The sequence below is a fragment of the Pithys albifrons genome, chromosome 1 (genome assembly GCF_047495875.1).
Source record: "Pithys albifrons albifrons isolate INPA30051 chromosome 1, PitAlb_v1, whole genome shotgun sequence".
In the NCBI taxonomy this organism is placed as follows: Eukaryota; Metazoa; Chordata; class Aves; order Passeriformes; family Thamnophilidae; genus Pithys; species Pithys albifrons.
The window spans coordinates 94,557,514-94,575,797 of NC_092458.1; the positions used below are offsets into that span (position 1 = coordinate 94,557,514).

The 18,284-nt window shown below is 40.0% G+C and overlaps 2 protein-coding genes across 6 annotated transcripts in view; one reads left to right on the plus strand and one right to left on the minus strand.

The window, feature by feature from the left end:
• DCBLD2 (discoidin, CUB and LCCL domain containing 2) overlaps nucleotides 1-839 on the plus strand; it is a 69,293-nt gene extending 68,454 nt beyond the window's left edge. Inside the window, exon 16 of one of the 2 annotated variants that reach the window (XR_011698324.1) lies at nucleotides 260-839. The gene's annotated coding sequence lies outside the window, so the exon portion shown is untranslated. Of the gene's footprint in view, nucleotides 1-51; nucleotides 97-259 lie in introns of those variants that run through there. The other variant, XR_011698322.1, reaches the window with a different exon arrangement.
• The window catches only part of CMSS1 (cms1 ribosomal small subunit homolog), a 225,945-nt gene continuing 208,053 nt past the window's right edge, over nucleotides 393-18,284 (minus strand). For all 4 annotated transcript variants that reach the window (XM_071561221.1, XM_071561231.1, XM_071561213.1 and 1 more), the window contains 8 exons: nucleotides 16,894-16,968; nucleotides 13,918-14,047; nucleotides 11,148-11,207; nucleotides 10,347-10,449; nucleotides 8,852-8,912; nucleotides 7,917-8,004; nucleotides 5,388-5,476; nucleotides 393-1,092 (listed from right to left, as the gene is read on the minus strand). In XM_071561221.1, the coding sequence (XP_071417322.1) occupies nucleotides 1,009-1,092; nucleotides 5,388-5,476; nucleotides 7,917-8,004; nucleotides 8,852-8,912; nucleotides 10,347-10,449; nucleotides 11,148-11,207; nucleotides 13,918-14,047; nucleotides 16,894-16,968 (690 nt within the window). In that variant the 3' untranslated portion in view covers nucleotides 393-1,008. The remainder of the gene's footprint in view (nucleotides 1,093-5,387; nucleotides 5,477-7,916; nucleotides 8,005-8,851; nucleotides 8,913-10,346; nucleotides 10,450-11,147; nucleotides 11,208-13,917; nucleotides 14,048-16,893; nucleotides 16,969-18,284) is intronic.

Sequence of the window (18,284 nt, forward strand, 5' to 3'; positions counted from 1 at the left end):
AGTTTCTGTGTAATTTCAGATGCATTGTGTCTTCTCCCTTCCCCTCCATAGCTAACAGGCAAGGCATACAATGAAGGGAGTTCTACTCCAAATGCATCACTGGGGAGTTCCACTGGGGAGGATTGCAGGTGCTGAGACAGTACTGGACAGAAAACACTGCTTTGGAAGACCAAATCAATTTTCTTAACCTATTACATTCATTGTTATGGACTGAGATGCAATTAAAGGTTGTAAAAAGGTTATGTGTCTTTTATTACAGAAGAACAACTAATTTTCAAAATATCTGATTTGGATCATTGGCTTTCCAAGATACTGATATGTTCTCACCTCTGTTCATCTTCTTCTCTGAAAAAGAATCCATCTGTTCCCTACTATGCACAATGACAGAAGAATCACCCAGAGATAATCTCCTTTTAATTTCAATGGACAAAGAGAAGAATATTTTTTGCACATTTCAACAGCTTAACCAAAATAACATCTCGATATAATACACAGATAATTTATCATGCAAATGCAAAAAATGGCATGTGACCAGCTCTAAAACAGATAGATGAAAAATATCTTTTTGAAATTCATAAAAATTTTTCAAGGACCCTCCAGGGCAAGAATTAGATTACCACTTTAATGAGAGAAATACATGTCTCCTTTGGGACAGCAGAAGAAGAGAACAGAAAATGCAGTTGTACAAGGACTTTCACACTCAGGTTTGCTGATCTTCAAAGTCTTAATAGTGATATACAGCAGTAAATCTAGCAGGTGAAATCAGTAATGTAATTTTAATTTCAGTATGACATTGTTCCTGCAATAAAAATCACAGTAGAACTACAAACAAAACTTCTGTTTTATTATTAAAAGGAATCTCAAAAAAAGTTGCAATGTGCATTCTTGCTGTATTGACAGATCTCTGAAAAGTCAAAATTCTTGATTTCTTCTCCAGTTCATCACTTGCCAGTTGCAGACAGGATAGCAGTAAAATAGCTACAAATTACTTCCTTGTTGGTAAACTCATCAAAAAAGTCCCAGCTTCACAGACCCCTCTCTGCACAGCTTTATAATGCTCATCTCCAGTAGGTCAATTGTTTCTTTCTTTATCTAAAGAAAACAAAGTCAAAGAAAGCAAAAAAAGTTAGTGATAATGACACTATTATTTATTTACTTGGGTATCTTGCTACAGGACTAGAAATCAGAGAGTTCCTATACAGGTTCTCCAGAACATTTCCATTTTGTAAAATACCCAGCACTTGCTCTACAACCTTGAAGCACAACTACAGCTCCTCAGGTCCCACATAACATGGCTACAGAAAAGCTGTCATTGATAAGGAATTGATAAAGCACGGCACAGCCAAAGGTCCATCCAGGGCTGCAAAATCCCTGTGGGGCTCTATAGAGGGACAACCAGTATCAAGCAGATCAAGGGCAGTACCAGAGGCACAGCATTGTCTGTGTCTGAAACACCTGAAAGAAAGTGAGTGTGAAGGTCAGGTCTGTATGAGCTGCATGCAGAGTCCTTTGGCTTACAACACAGATATGGCTGTAGGGTTTCGCTTATCTATAGATAAAAGACAAATGTATTGCAGAGTAAATATTGACTATATATTTCAAAGGGAACATAAGATTCTTTATCATCATGGTTAGTCCAGTTTCCTTATAGCTCCCTCTTACCACTTACAAACAACTTACTTAAAGTTTTCTCTCAGGATTATACCCTTCTGTGCCTCCAGTCCGCACAGGAATAAATGATGTAAGAAAACCTGAGCAATCTCTATTTCACACTGGATGTGCTACATGAAAACTGCTGTCTTTCTTTCACAAACCTTTTCCAATTCCTTTTCCATTTCTCACAAGGCTGTTTACTTTCATGAAGCTTCTTTACTTTCATGAAACTTCAACTTTCCATATTATCAAATTTACTGAAGGCTCAGTCTGTGTATTGTCTGCAGACAACACAATATTGTTTTTTGTTGGAAAAAACCCTCCACTTGAATCTTACAAACAAGTAATTTGAGGAATTGAGAGAGCTCAGATCAACTTCTGTACACAAAGGTTTCAAAGTAGGAAGCTTGTCCTTTGGTGAGATCAAAAAGTATACAATCAATTTTTATATTTAGACTTTATGCTTTACTGTAACTCCAGTGTGTCAAGACAAAGTCTGATTAATTCATTCACCCCTCCTGCAGTTTCTTTGAGAGGTTTCTTTTTATCTCCTTCTCTCCATTGCTTGGGATGAAGGAAGCAGGAGACACAAAAACAGACAACAAAAAAATACAACAGCATTAACTAAAGAGATCCTGAGGCAATTCACAGAGCAGTGGATCAGGACGCTATCCATTATATAGATGAGATGGGATACAGAACTGTCATGTGAAAAGATTCTTGTGTTTTTAAATTCATATATTTATCAGAACATAGCACTGTGTACATAATTTTCTAGGTGAGCACAAGAGCAGCAGGTAGAATGGACAGGTGCTTCCAGCTGTTCTTGTTTTCTGGTGTAATTACAATGAAATATAGCAATGTGGCACCTTAAATATGCCCCAAAATTACTGACAATTGAGGTTTGCACTGAAAATAGGCCAGTATGCTTAGTTTTCAATTTCAAGTGTACACTTTTTCCTCCACAACTAACACAGGATGAAAGAAATTAGTACATCAAACTGCCAATTCTCCAAATGATGCATTTGGTACTATATTTCCTCTCTGAGAAAATATAGCCACAGAATGTATTTGGCAATTTTTATACAATTAGAAAAGCTGACTACGACTGTATTCCATATTTCAAGTGTACAAGTTGTCAGAACATCCCATTGGTTTCCTTGTTGTGTTAAGATGCCTTCTAACAGAAACATTATATGCTTATCTTTCATTGCTGACATTCCTCATACATAACTTTGGACCCTGAGATTAGCTCAGTTTGTTAAAACTTGGTTGTAATAATGCCAAGGTCATGGGTTCAATCCCCTATGTGGGCCATTGACTTAAGAGTTGGACTCGATGATCCTTGTGGGTCCCTTCCAACTCAGAATAGTCTGTGATTCTGCCTGATGTCTGCAGTGGGACAAACAGCTGCAAGATATGCCACTTAGGTAGCTCAAGATGTCAAAAACCTTTCTGTATGTTGTGTTACCTGAGTCAAGTGCAGGTTTGAAGACTTTTCTGTAACCTACATATTCACTATTCTGTAATCATATATAAATATCTACTACTTATGCTAACACTATATATGAAGGTGTAACATTCTTACTTACTTGGGTTTAACTTGAACTAAGCCTTAACTTTTCAAGCTAAGATAGCCTTAAGATTTGCCTTAACAAAACACACTTGGAGTCAAAACTTTTGGCCTGCATTCCTAGATAGACGCACAGAAATGGGTGATGCTACCTAGAGTGAGCTGAAGGGGATAGTTCAGGTTTGTAATAGCCCAGAATGAAATAACAATCTTAATTTTTTTGAGGTGGATCTCTTATGTTCTACTGTATGTATATTTACTTCAGTTGACTTTAAAATCCATCCCTCTGCAATAAGCACCTTTTGTACTGCTGTGTCTGTGAATTTGTGTTTTCTGTTCCAAAAATTTAAAGAGATACGTGTCAACACCACACAAAACCTCCTTATGTGCTTACCACAAGAGGGAGCCTCCTTGCCTCCAAAAAGCAAAGCCAGGGATTTTTCTACTTTATTTCTGCAATGTACTTTTTGTGGGGTGCTTTATTTGAGATTATTAGAACCATCTTTCTTTGTATCTGTGTGACTGTAAAATGCAGCACATTCAAATACACAGACAAGTACATAGATGGATTAATGGCTGTTAATTTGTTTTACTTCAGCTTAATGTCCATATGCAAAAAAAGTCCTCTTCCCTGAAGAATCTGCACGTAAGCCTGCTCTAATATGCAAAAATCTGAAAACACTGTGCAGGAAACTGGAGCTTTGTAACAACCACTAATGGAAGAATCTGTCTCTTCATCTGGCCAGGTGATGCCCCACAGCATCCAGTAAACATAGCTTGTCAGAGCAATAAATATAAAAGCTGGTTTACAGAAATGAACACAATTGGGAATCATCCTAAAAGGAGTCCATAAATGATTGATGGCTCTAAACAGTGTGCACACTATCTCTTGTCAAAAAAAAAAAAAAAAAAAGAAAAAAGAAAAAAACAAGAGAATTGTCAGTAGATTTACTCACAAGAAGTTATCTTACTCTCAGATGGAGAAAAATAAGTGCTTGTCCAAAGTTTTATTTAGTTTTTGAGGAAACTTTTCACAGAATCACAGAATATTCTGAGTTGGAAAGGACTCACAAGGATCATTAAGTCTAACTCCTAGTCCTGCACAGGAGACACTATGTACCTGACTGTGTTGTCCAAACACTTCTTGAACTCTGTCAGGCTTGGTGCTTTGAGCAGTTCTCCCTGGAGAGTCTGTTCCAGTGCCCAAACACCCTAAGGGTGAAGAACTTCTTCATATTATACAGCCTAAAGCTCCCCAGACACAACTTCTGGCCATTCCCTTGGGTCCCGTCACTGCTCACCACAGAAAAGAGATCAGTGCCTGCCCCTCGTCTTCCCCTCAAGAGGAAGTTGTAACTGCAATGAGGTCTCTCCTCATTCTCCTCCAGGCTGAACAGACTGAGTGATCTCAGCTGCTCCTCAAGGCTTCCTTGGCTTCCCCTAAGGCCCTTCTCCATCTTCACTGCTCTCCTTTGGATGCTCTCCAAGAGCTTAGTATCTTTCTTATACTGTGGTGCCCAAAACTGCCCAAAGGACTTGAGGTGAGGCTGCCCCAGTGCAGAGCAGAGCGGGACAATCCCCTCCCTCAGGGGCTGGTGATGCTATGCCTGATGCCCCCCAGGACAGGTTAGCCCTCCTGGCTGCCAGGGCACTCCTGGCTCAGATTCAACTTGCTGTCGACCCCCAGGTCCCTTTCCATGGCACTGCTCCTTCACCATCTCATTCCCCAGTCTGTACAAACATCCAGGGTTGTCCCATCCCAGGTGCAGAATCCAGCACTTTCCCTTGTTAAACTTCATATTGGTGATTGCCCAGCCCTCTAATTTGTTGAGGTCTAGGACTCTGTACAAAGTCTTCTTACTGAGAGAATTTCCTGGGAACTGGTAGAACAACTATCTAGTATAAAGAGGGAAATTCACACCATAACTATAGAAGTCACAGCTCTGACGTGCAACAATAAAGGAAAAGAAAAAATCTTTCTCAGGAGGTAATTTTGAGACCTGAGAGCACAGACTTAACAGTTAATGCTGACTTCTTTGTGTGTTTGTATCACTGAAGACAGCTTTACAGAAAGAAAACTTTACTGACCAAGATCTGAGAACTAGAATCAAAAGTAATGAATACTCAGGATACAATACATATATAGGTGCTTATACTATACCTCAGGGATGTCCATCATTCTCCTTAGTTTCTGATCTCTCCAGTTCCAATCCAGAATCATATATTTTGTGGAGCTCAAGCACAGGCCATCTAAAAAGGCAACATAAATTTTACTACCAAGCTGACATGATATGTGCTTATCAAAATGATTTTTGGCTTTTACATCTCTTGCTGTCTGTTTCCAAGGAAACTAATCTTTGAACACTTACATACTATATTTTCTGGTTGAAAAACTAATGCACTGACACTGCAAACTCCCTTAGCCACATAATCCCATGCTTTTTGGAAGATAAACACAAAAGGAGAACAACTACTGTTGCCAGGCTTGTCAAGAGCTTAACATCCTGCCAGAAAATAATTCCTCAAGCTTCCTCTTGATGAAACCATAGGAGCTGAATTTCCACAGCTGATGTTGCAACTGGTAAGTTACAAGGACCCCAGCCTGAAAATTCACATTAATGGGAGCTGACAGTTTGCAACCACTTATAGGATTGGGTACTTTAAGAATGTGAGTCAGGTCAGTAGTGCTGCTGAAGAATTCCTTTATCTTTCTGTCCTAGTTCAGCAGGTGGGACCAGTTATCACTGTGTGGGGGTGATCACAGCTGCGTATTCTACCCCCTTTATTCATTTCCCAAGAACAATGGACCATTAGCAGCAGCTGCCCAGGGAGTCATTAGCACCTTCACACTCAGCCTGGGGGGAAGGGGGGGACAAGGCTGCTAAGGGGCCATCAACAGTTCAGGGATACCCCATGACTCCCAGAGTTAATCACCCATTGTGTGAGTCCCCACTCTGGGGGAGGGACTGGGTGCTCCCTGAGGGTACATAAGTGGTGGGTAAGAAGACCTCAGGACCCACTTGTCGGATCCAGAGCAGCAGGACCTCAACAGGAGGAGACAACCACTCTTGACCGGACTATGACCGCCACTCTCGACCAGACTACAGCCATCACCTGCACCAACAGGTTTTTCGCTTCCTTTTGCTTTGGACTTGAGGGAACCACGCAGGTCTCAGCACAAGGGCTAACAAACCCCTTTGGATTTGTGCCCCAGGACACTGGGTTATACTGCTGGGTTTTGTGAGTTGAAAGCAATTTCTCTTTGTGTCAGTGTGTTTATTGTAATATCTCATTAAGTTGGAACTCTGACTTATAATCTCTCTTGTGGTGGGTCCATTTCTCCTGCTGGTTTACCTTTAAACCAGCACACCTTCAAATAAATAGTGGTGAGAAAAAACAAAAGGTCCTTTCTGAACTTGTCTTTCAGTTGTTCTCTTATTTTTTCCCTGTTCTTCTGCATGATGCCCACCACTCTTTCCCAACAGTTTTGATTCCGCCCCATTCTCTAAGTCACCTGGCACTGCAACCCTAATTGTCAAAAAAAGAACTAGACCTTGGGATATGACGATACACCTTGTGTCCATGCCATAAGCTGCCTCCACCTAACACAGAATCAGAATGCTTTGGGTTGGAAGGAACCTTGACGATGATCTAGTTCCAACCCCCCTGCTATGGGCAGGGACACCTTTCTCTAGAGCAGGATGCTCAAAGCCCCATCAACCTGGCCTTGAACACAGCCAGGGATGGGGTACCCACTGCTTCTCTGTTCCAGGGTCTCACTGTTCTCATAGCAATGTGCTGATGAGCTGAGCACTAACAATTCAATCTTGGTGGGTCACACAGGAAGCAACCAAATTATGTTACTTCTGTACCATTTGGAAGGAGTAGTAGAGTCCCAACCCACAGACAGTTCCTGACCAAGAGACCACAGTCAGAGCAAGCCAGTGTTTAGAAAGAGGAATGGAAAGAATCGCCTTGTCATCTTGTCATTTTGTTGTTTGTTTTTCTTTGTTTACATATTGTCTACTGACTAGGTACAAGTACTCAAAATTTGGAAAGAGAAAGAGACATTTAGAAAAAATAATTTTATGACAGCTAAATCAGAAATAAGATCAAATCAGCAAGGAAATCTTTCATCCACCCCTCACAAAAGTTTACACTGAGATCAGAGCGACATATGATACCGTGACTTCTGCCATTATTTCCTTTTGATTCACTTGCAGTGTTTGGTTTCCTGGAGCTTTAAATCTTACACTACGGTTTTGCAATCACTTTCAAGTCAACATAAATCAGTATTCCTGCCAAAAGAGGAAGTCCCCCACCTCTGCCTGCTCATTACCTGATTTTGTGTGCACACTGGTTTTATTTTAATTGGGGTCAGTTCACTGTGAGCTGCCAGTCTGTTGGGCTCACACAAGAAGAAGGAATAAGTGAGCACTGACTAGCAGGGGTGAGGAAGGATTACTCTGCCTTTCTCTGCTAATACTGACTTATGCCAGCTTAAAACCAACTAAGAGAATCTTGTCCGTATTTTGACTGACACAGTAACAGTGGAGAAACAGAACTGTACAGTTTAGTAACCAAGTCTACAGATTCATGTCAACCTAAGCACTTCTAAATGACTGAAGTCTCACTTCTCATGAAACCAAATATAAGATACTTAGGGAGAAAATCCTTCTTGTTCTCCTACCTTGCTCCACTAGCGCTTTTACTCTCCCAGGAGTTCCAACCCCAATGTGGAACACACCTTTCTCCAATATATTCATCTGTTCCTTTATCTAATTTGAAGAAAGAAAGAGAAACCACAGTAAATCCACGATTGTTTTAAAATTTCTTCTCAAAGACTTGGAAACAAATCCAAGATCTCATAATATCTCTTTATAGAATACCATCAGGTAACAAATGCTATTAGTCTTTCAAACTGTCAGAATGTTATATCTGAAAGAAAGTTTAAGTAATATGACAAGCCAGCTGGGCATCACACTTCTCTAGAAGTTAAATCATTTTCAACTTTGAAAATCTGCTATTGCACCAACTATTTTCGGAGGTGAGAACAGTAAGATTCCTTCAGCATTTAAACAAATTCTTTGGAAAACTGACAAACTTGATCTAACTCTGAAGTCCTTCAAGATAAAGATACTGGAAAAAGGTGAAATAAAGCAAGTGACATTTGTGTGTTTGACAGCATTCCTATCAAAGGCGAAGTGTTCCCTCATTACTTCCAACATCCACATTAGTTGTGCTTTCTAACAGATACAGATATCAGGCATTCCATTGCCAAAATCCAAATGTGGGTGCTCGTAGTTTGTTTCCACAGACATAGGTGTGAGACCCTTCTATTTCAACAGACAAAAGCCATTTGAGTAAAGACTTCATGGGAATGTGGAACATCTTTAAAACACAGTATATTCATAAACATCTAAATTTTGCACTGGATTGCACCAGAGTTATTTGAGATGGTGCTTGGCTGGATTCCTCACACTGCAGCAATGGGCTACCAAAGAAAGCATTATCTAAAGGAAGGAACTTTATATGAACACTATGAAAGGCACTACTGCCAATTTTTTAAAAAAGAGAATGGTATGACGCTGTTTAGTTGTTTACTTGCTCTATTAAATTCCCTACCTTTATGTGCTTTGCAAACAACTTGAGGACTCTGCAGTCTCCTTTAAATGCTGTCATTGACCTAGCAATAAAAAAATGAACAATGAAATGCAAGAATCAGGGCTGGGATTAAGACCACACACAAGGAAAGCAAAACTAAGTGGCATTTCTCAATGTGTTTGAGACACACCGTCCCCCAGTGAACCCTGCTTGTACTCTGAACACTATGTACATGCTTGTTTGCTACTTATCAACACTGATCAACAACTGGAGAGACACAATAGAAGATATCAGTAGGGGGCAATATTGTTTAGACAGCTTTTCAGATAATATTTAATAATTATGGCCTGTGCTTTCACAGCTTAGTTCAAAGCTGATTAATCACCAGATACTAATTAGAAATATCTCAGTTACTGACACACAGGTGTGAATGAATACGTGTGTGTGCACAAAAGAAAGGATGTGTGTATGGACCATTTTACATTTTCCAGTGTTCCTGCAGCATGACTGCTAAAAAAACTTAGGCTGCCACAGACTTTACTGCAGAGATTGCACAAATTTCAGTAAACCAAAACTCATTTGTTGGAAATCCTGACTTGTTTTTCTGACATTCCACTTTGGCACATAGGAACAATGCTGTGTTATGCATCAATCAAGCAGAAGACAACACATTCAGTATTTACTGAATGTCATTTAAGGCAGCTTTCACTGCATGTTTTTTGCAGTGCACCAAATTTTCGATTTGCAATGCTAAAGGTTCATATACAAACACATGTGTAAACCACCTACATCTCAGATGGCAGTTTCTGCATGCAGGGGCTAAGCACTGCAGGCACATCTGCCTTATCTCTACTTCTGTGTCATGGAGCCAAAATTCCTAACTTTCCATCTCATTTTGTACTGACAGGTAATCACAGGAAATGTGTTCAAGACACAGAAGACAACCATGCAATTTGTGAGGCACACACTCATTCATTGAAGACTTCTGGAACGAGAAGGGGGAGGATAGAGAAGGGAAAAAAAAAGAAGACAGGGAACACTGAAAATTGTCACCTCTGCACAGAATTTCCCAGCCTGAGCCTGCTGAGAACACTGACACAGACCTGGAGGCTCTCAGGCCAGACACACACGATGGCACTTGAGGCCCTGGAATTTCATGCCCTCATTGCCTTTGGTGCAAAGTCATGATTTCCAGTGGTGGATCATGATGCTTTTTGCCTTTACTCTGTTCCCAAGTATAACATGTTGCATGTTTCCCTCAAATTGGTTACACTTTATTTTTGGTTTTTACCAAAAGTAACATTTCCAGGCAACAAAGTACTGAGTGTGACTTTCGTCTAAAATCCAATACCACACTCCCAGAGTCTAAAGAAAGATGGGATATTGCATCAGTTTGAGTCAGTGAAATTATTGGCTAGCAGAGGACTGTGTCCCAGTTTTGCCTTTATGCCTGTGGTTCCAAGACAAAACCTCTGACTGACTGCCAACCTCAACATAACATTTGCTATTGACATACTTGATGAGTTCCAGGGAGCGAAGGGCAGAACTGCAGATAACCAGCATCACCACTGACTTCTTCTCCTTGTGATTTCTACGGAGTTTTGCCCACTTTGGACAGACTGCAATGAAAAAGGCCTTGTACACACAGAAAAAGCGCTACATGTCACACTTTTAAATTACTAGAGAGCATGATGAACTGTAGCCAGCAGCAAGAACACACATGCTGACTCCTATGAGGTCTGGATCTTTGGCAACCCTTTTACATTTAGTCACAGCTGAGGAACTGAAAAATGAAATGCCCAGAATAAATAAAATACAGAAATAACACAGAACTGAACAAATTTGATAAGCATTAAATGCTTTGTAAGGTGACAAGCCTGGTGTCTTCATTTGCCACATACTGCAATTTGTATCTGAGAAAAGCAACTGAAAAGAAACATTTACCAGACCAGAAGTTCTACATAAATATAAAAGAGAATAAAAATTCTCTTGGTTCATGTCAGCAGACAGCTGCAGGACTTTTACTGCAAGGCAATACATACACCTACTTAACAAGTCACAATAAGTTACTGACAAATAATCCCTAGCAATTAAAAGAAACCCTGGAATATCTGATACCAAAAAAAAATAAAAAAGGAAGAGTATAAAAGAGCCAGAAAAACAAGACTTGTCTTAAAAAACATACTAACAACCCCTTAAAATGATTAACATTTCATAATAAACAATATTTGGAGCTACAGAAAAAAATGCCATAATATTGCTATAGTAACATTTTTCATACAACTTTCATCTCACCCAGACCAACATTTTAACTCACTTTCCTTCAGGTATGAAGAAAAACTGTGGCTGAGATCATTGGCTGGCAAAAAACAGGAATCTGAAAACATAAAGGAAAAAATATTTTTGTTGATGTAATTTAACAGCAAATGGAGAATAGATGTTTGCAGTGTAACCACTAGTTATACTGATGAAAACCCAACTGTGTAAAATCCATCATCAATACATTGCCATTTCCGAAACAAAAATTAACGTACATGTCACATAGAAGAAACTTTATATTGGCTAAACCTATGAAGGTAACATCACAACTCAATTGCAATTCCTCTCTTTTCTCTCACCATGAAACCGTGAACAGCACAGGTGTGATCACATACTTTAAAATGTGTTTTCATATATCTTTACCACAATGAATCAACAGTCTTAGCCAAAAGCCTTACAGTGCTGGTCAGTTCCTCCAACACGCCTATGATGAAATTACCTTTGTACATCCCCCAAACAATTCATACATGTAAATGTAAGAACTTACCAATAATCTACCTGTCAGTAAATTTGTTCCATTTTCTGGCCTTTCATATTGTGGTAATCTATCCAACTACATCAACCCTAATGGTGACATCTACACTGAATTTAAAGCCTTTGTCTTCCTTCATTTCCTGCTGACTTCCTTTTCGCTGGACACTATGTTAACTAGTAAGTCTTTTAATGGCAGACATGCCATTTATGACTTCCAAGCTTCATATAAAGGCAGTGAAGAAAGACAAGATCCTATCAGGTTCTTTGGAAGGTCCTTTTTGCCCAAATAGAAAGTCTAAGTTCTTAAAAAGGTAATTAAAATTAGATGGTCTGAAAACTTGCCATTGATGTAAAGGGTTCTTTGCCTGATGGAACAACATGCTCCTGCAGATCATTAACAATTCTGTCTTCAAGGATCTACATATTTGTCATCATTTTGCATGTAGCCCAGCACCTCAGGGTGTCTGTGGATGTTGCTGATACATTTTAACTAAATTAGGAAGATTTCCTTAAAGAGGTTATTCACGTTCACATGGATGGTGCATTGTGCTAATGCTGACAGTTTCAATCCATGAATACTGATTTCATTGGAACAGTGTGACAAACTTGGTTTGCAGCCAATGCCTGGCTGAAGTCCTGTCTGTGCACTTTCTTGAGCATGGCCACTCTATTATTACAGCTTTCATTTAATGGGTGTGGTCTTGCTAAAAACTGCTATTTTGCATCAATCTTTATTAAATCCAGAGATTGATATTTACTGGGACTTGAGCTCCAAAGGAAATGAATGTGTACAACTGAAGGATCAGCAGATGATTAACTTTAAAAATCATGTTTATGAGATGCACTTGATGCTGGTGGGGAAGGGCAGAGGCTGCTCTTCTGAATACATTGTCTCATTAATGACTGAACCATTCAGGAGGTGGTTTCTGAAGGACAAAGCATCAGCCACTGACTTCTCACCAACAGTCCAGCAACAGTGGAGTATTTACAACAATTTTAAATGAAAGTTTCAGAAAGGGGTGAAGAAACACACAGCTCCAGACTGCAGCAAGAGACCATGCTGACTACAAACCTGACTTTCTGCACTTTGTCAGTTAACAGGAACACACAACTCCAAAACAGTTGCTTGCTATTTGCTCAGTGCTTTGACAAGAATGCCTTGACAACTGTACAAGTTTGTAAACTTCTTGGCACTCTAAGCCTTCAAGTCCCAGCACAAAAATTAAGTAAAAATATCTCCATCCAACCCAAGATCCAAGCCATATAGAAATGGGTCACTTCACTAGCCCAAAGGGCTCTTTTAATAAGAAAGAAACCAAAGCAATTTATTATTTTCTAAAAACCTTATAGGTCCAAAAATACTTAACACAAGCTTTTCAAAGCAATGTATGCAACTACTCCAGCTTTTCTTGATTCAGCAAGAAAGCTGAACCTGCCCCTTATAAATAAGGAATGCCAACCTAGAATCATGGGTGATAAGGAAGAGCATATCTATTAGAAAAACAGGTTAGTGCATGAAAAGAGAAAAGGCACTGCTAGGGTAGATGGCTTCTGTAATTGGCATAGGTCACTAGCAGTTCAAGTACCACCAAAAATTAACACAGGTTAGTTTGCAGTTCATGAGCACTACCAAAAAATAATGGACAGTGCCTCTAGTTACAGAGTAAGAGGCAGAGAAGTTCAGTGTTGCCATCATCTGCAATGTAACCTCCAACTGAAAGAAGCTAATCCTGTTCTGTCCTGCTTTTTGCCTTTCCATCCCTGGCTTTGAACTGGAGGCAGAATACAAGGTACAAAGAGAGACTTCATCATGATTAAAACTTGGTCACTTCACACGTAGACCACCTCAATTCTTGCCACTCGCTGAAAAACCACTGTGTTCAACATCCCATAACCATGTCAGAATGATGTCTCATTATTTCTTTGTCTAACCCTGTCAGCTTCCTATCATGCATCTGGACTGACTCAGATAACCTCAGAAACAAATTACATTTCCACTCTCTCAGCATCTTGGAAGCTACTATTAGGAATCATATAATTTCTATTAGAAAGTGAGCTGCAGAAATTAATACTGTACAATAAAAGAACACATTTAAACAATGTTTCGTTTCTGTAACTCCAAGAAACTTCACATTTTTTCCAAACATCTCTACTTAAACAGCAAACTAATACAGAGTGTAAGAAAATATTTCCTCTAAGACCTGTCCCAAAAATCTTCTTTTTTTCTGCAGAAAAAGAACATAATAGCATCATGAAAAAACCATTAGGTGTATATTAAATTTAGGATAAGTTACCTGACAACTTTAATTCTTCCATTTCAATCACTGAACGGTTTCCAGCAAAATGCTGACTGAGCAGATTTTGCAGATCTGCAGGGACACCAGGTTTTGGAGCAGATTTTTGCAGAACATCAGAAATTTTCTTCTAAAAAAAACAAGTAAAATGGGTTAAGTATGGTATTCTATAGTTTTGACTCTTTGTCGAGCTAACAACATCATAAATAAATGTTCATCCATAACTTTATACAGTTATATTTAATTACAGTTTAAGTGGAAAACCACTTTATAATGGGAGAAGATTCCCTTTGTCTTTAATGGGAATGCAGACTTCAGATGCAAGTTGAGATACTCTGATGAAATGGTCTGTGACCCTGAACACAAAAAGTCTTGTGCACTCACCTGAAATGCCACTGTAACAAAAACATTACTGAAAGCTGGGTTTGAGTTTCGCTGTTACACTTAACAATCAGTTTGAAAATATTTTTTCATAATTTAATTTATTATTCTTAAAGCATAACAATGCAAATGAGGTGATTATATAGGACTTGATTATATTTTGATTAACTACCTATTTTGGAAGGAATGATTAGATTTATTCACAGAATACCATGATGAAAATGAGTTAAAAGCTATTAAGAAAACCAAAAGTCAAGCAAAAAGAATTTATCACCTGCTTTGTTATTCCAAATTGTATAATTTTTAAACCAAACCAATAATTTTTGGAACCTAAATATGAGTTCATAATGATTGTGTTTCACACCTTAGGAATGTTAGCAAATAGCAGGTCTTGAATTCTCACTGAAGTGCAAGTGTTGCTGTACCTTTGCCCATAGTTAAATGGATCATGGGGGAAGAACAGGTTCCCATTATCTGAATGATCAATCAGCATTTAAGAAAACAGCAAAGTTTCAAGGATAGAGGCAGTCTGGAGAGAATGACAAGAATGTGAAGCCTCTCCTGTTCTCGCTGAGATGTGATTAATTTTTGAAAGGCCAGCTTAAGGTTTCTCAGCTGTGTAAGCTAAACTGAACTTGCCATCATGAGGACACCTGCCAGTAAAAGCCTAGAAGTGAAAAGGAGAGGAAGAGTGTAGATAGCATGGAGCAATAGGGTATGTATTTGCAACACAAAGTGAGATTTCACAGAGATGAGCTGGACCTGGAAGCATTTTTGGCACCTTTAGTTTGGCAGGCTAAGGTCTGGGGCAGCAAAGATCAATGGAATTCTAATGCAAGGGACAGACCTTCTTTTCCTCACTCCATCTCAGCACCCACTGCCTCCTCTTTTCCATTCCCTACTACTGTCTCTCCTTGCCCAACACCCCCCAAATACTCTTGTAATGGCAGCAAAAGGGGCAGAAAGCTGAACAGAGAAGGGCCATATGTGGGCTGCTGAGGCAGCCAAGGCAAAATAAGCAGCTGCCTTTTCCAGCCATCTGCCACTTTGGCCACTGCCTGTTTCACCTCAGCTAAAAGCCACCTGTGTGTTTGCAAGACCTCAGCTGAACCTTTGACAGTGGGACAGGTGGAAATGAAGTGCTCATGCTCTCTCAGTCTACCCTTGTTCTGGCACAAAGCCCTCTGCAGTCCCTGTAAGGCTGTTCAGCAGGTTTCTGCAGTGCTTGAATCTGCAGTATTCCTTCCCAAGATTCACCTTCATTTACTCTTGTTGTATTTTATTGCCATGCAACAACTGTCTTCCCAAAGAATGACCAGAGGCCACCTGCAACACAGACAAGCCCCTTTGTTGTTTCTCCTATCAGCCACAAATACTTTCCTCCAGCCCCTGTTCACAACCTAAGTGACCCTCATTTGTGAACCTCTGGTTTAGCAGGCAGCAGGACAGAACCATCAGGCTCACTTTACTTGGTAATTCAGCATAAGATGCTGTTCCACAGGACCATTACATCATTCATTGGGCTACTTTGTTCCTTCAGGAAAATTAGGGCTCTCTGAAGGGGAGAAGCCTGATACTAATACAAAATTTTCTAAGAGCAAGAGCAAGGACACATGAGCAAACTCTCTTCCTTCAAGATAAGCTGTGGGGAAATGTTCCTCATACAGACAGTTTTATTATTTGCTTTCAATTCATTCCAGCTGCTTAAAAGCAAAAGGGCTTTCCCTCCCTTCTCCTTATTTTTGGAAAGAGCATTCTGTTTGGAATCCACAGATCAACCTAATAAATGTTTCCTAATGGTCAGCTTCAGGACCTGGACCCACTGAAACAAGGTGTACCCAAGCATCTGATGTTTTTCTGAGGACAGGGTCTTCTTGTTTGGTCAGTTCACCAACCTCTGTCATGGGACGCCCTCGCTCTGGCAGCAGAGGAGGCAGCACTGTAGTCACTTCTGCCAGAGCCACATGGAAAGCAAAATCCCACTCTTCCTTCTTCCCATTCCCTACAGGATTAAGAGGTCTGACATAACATAAAAAGGCCACCTCCCAGCCTTGTGAGGGAGCCAACTATTTACAGTCTGCCCAGAAAGACAATTAACTTGCCTGGTGCCATATAATCTCCATGTAGGCTGCAGAGTGTGTTTGTTGTCGTGGGTGAGGATGGAGCATGGCCAGAGGGACAATACAGACTATTTATTTATATACTTAGGAGGAGAAGAGCAAACAAGAACAGTTCTTGGCTCAAGAGATGTAACAGCAGCTGGGACCCAACCACATTGCTGAAATGGGTCAGATTCTGCAGCAACTGAAATGTCACCTTCCTTTGCTGCAGTCACACTTCCCCGGGGTGCCAACACCTGCAAGTGGGGTGCAGGCAGATACAACCCGAGTGGAGTACAAACACAATGCCAAAGTTCAGGCTGGGAATAAGTATTTTGAGGGAGGTCTAAAAATCAGGAATTTCTATTCTTCTCTGTCAGAAGGTGTAACATTATGACCATATTACTTCTCATCATCACGGGGTTGTCTCAGTTATGAATCTTGTAGTACATATACCCACTGCCCAGTTCCCAAACACACCCAAGGACATTCATACCTTCTTTCTCCTCTTCGCCTTTATGGTGGTGGTCTCTGTGTTTTCCTCAGGCTGACTTAGAAAACACTCAGTAGGCTGCAAAGTACATTAAAACAATAATAATTAAAAAAAAAAGTCACCAAAGGGAGGTAGGAGAGGATACAGAAACTATAATGTTGGGTTAAGAAAAAAGAAATAAAATGAAACTATAATGTTGGGTTAAGGAAAAACAAATAAAACCAAACTTCCCCACCTGTAGAAGGGATCAAATTCTTACAGTTACATGTACATGAAGCAATTTTGGAATTGAGATTGCTGCTGTAACCAAGAGAGGAATAAAAGAACAGAAAGCTGAAACATTCAAGGTATAGTTATAATTCCCTAAAATGGTGAAAAGCAAGTTTTGATACTTTGGAAAAAACAGCATGAGGAAAACACGAACAAAACCTGTCACAAACTTTATATTTTTAATCTCTATTATCACATGTGATAGGTTTTCTAAACTTTGCCAGTAGAGTTCTAAAATAACTGGGTCTAAGATGAGCATTCAGATGGTGAAAAGATAGCATGGAATTGGGTGAGATTAATTGGAAACAATCATGCTCTGGATTTCCTTTTACATTTGTAATACAAAATTTAGGAAAACATGTTTTGAATCTGATCCTGTCCACTCTCACTTTGTCTCCTCATAGCAGGCAGGGGCAAATACCCACAAGGAAATCTTACAATGCATTTCATAATGACCCAACACATGCTGCTATCATTAACCCTCTTTTGTGCCTGAGTAAGCAGGCTGAACTGGTGCATTTGTGCCAGAGTCACGGCTCACATGGTCCAAGGATAGGGTTTGTCCCCCTTGTGAGAGCATCTTCAAGCAGGCCAAGAGGGACAGAGTATCCGTGCCTTTCTGAGCCCTGCTTGCACTACCCCTGCTTCCTGAACAGGAGGACACCTCATGGCAACTGGTACTATGTGACCCTAACCAGCACATTTGTGCCTTTCCAAGCCCACTCTCATATCCTTATCAAAAGCAGGTTTTGAAGTTTATTTGCTAATATTATGACTACTTTCCTCTTTTTCTCCCCACTCCCCTGGCTAAATCAACTGTAAAACCATGCTCAATACAAAGAAATGCCCTATTGCTTGTTCCTGCTTTCTGTGCCTTGATGCAACCACAGTCACTGCACTTTCAAAGGCTGTAGTATTGTATAGGAGTGACCCTGAAACTGGATGAGGAATGAAATGAATCTTTGAAACTAGGAGAAAAGATTTGGCTGGAGACTGACTACAGCCAACAAAGCCCTCTACAACTCGGGCTGGAATGCAGCACTTCCTGGATCAATACCCAGGAGAAGTTGTGATAGGGACTGTTTCTTGCCTCAACAACAGAGATCTGTCACTGTGATTTTCTC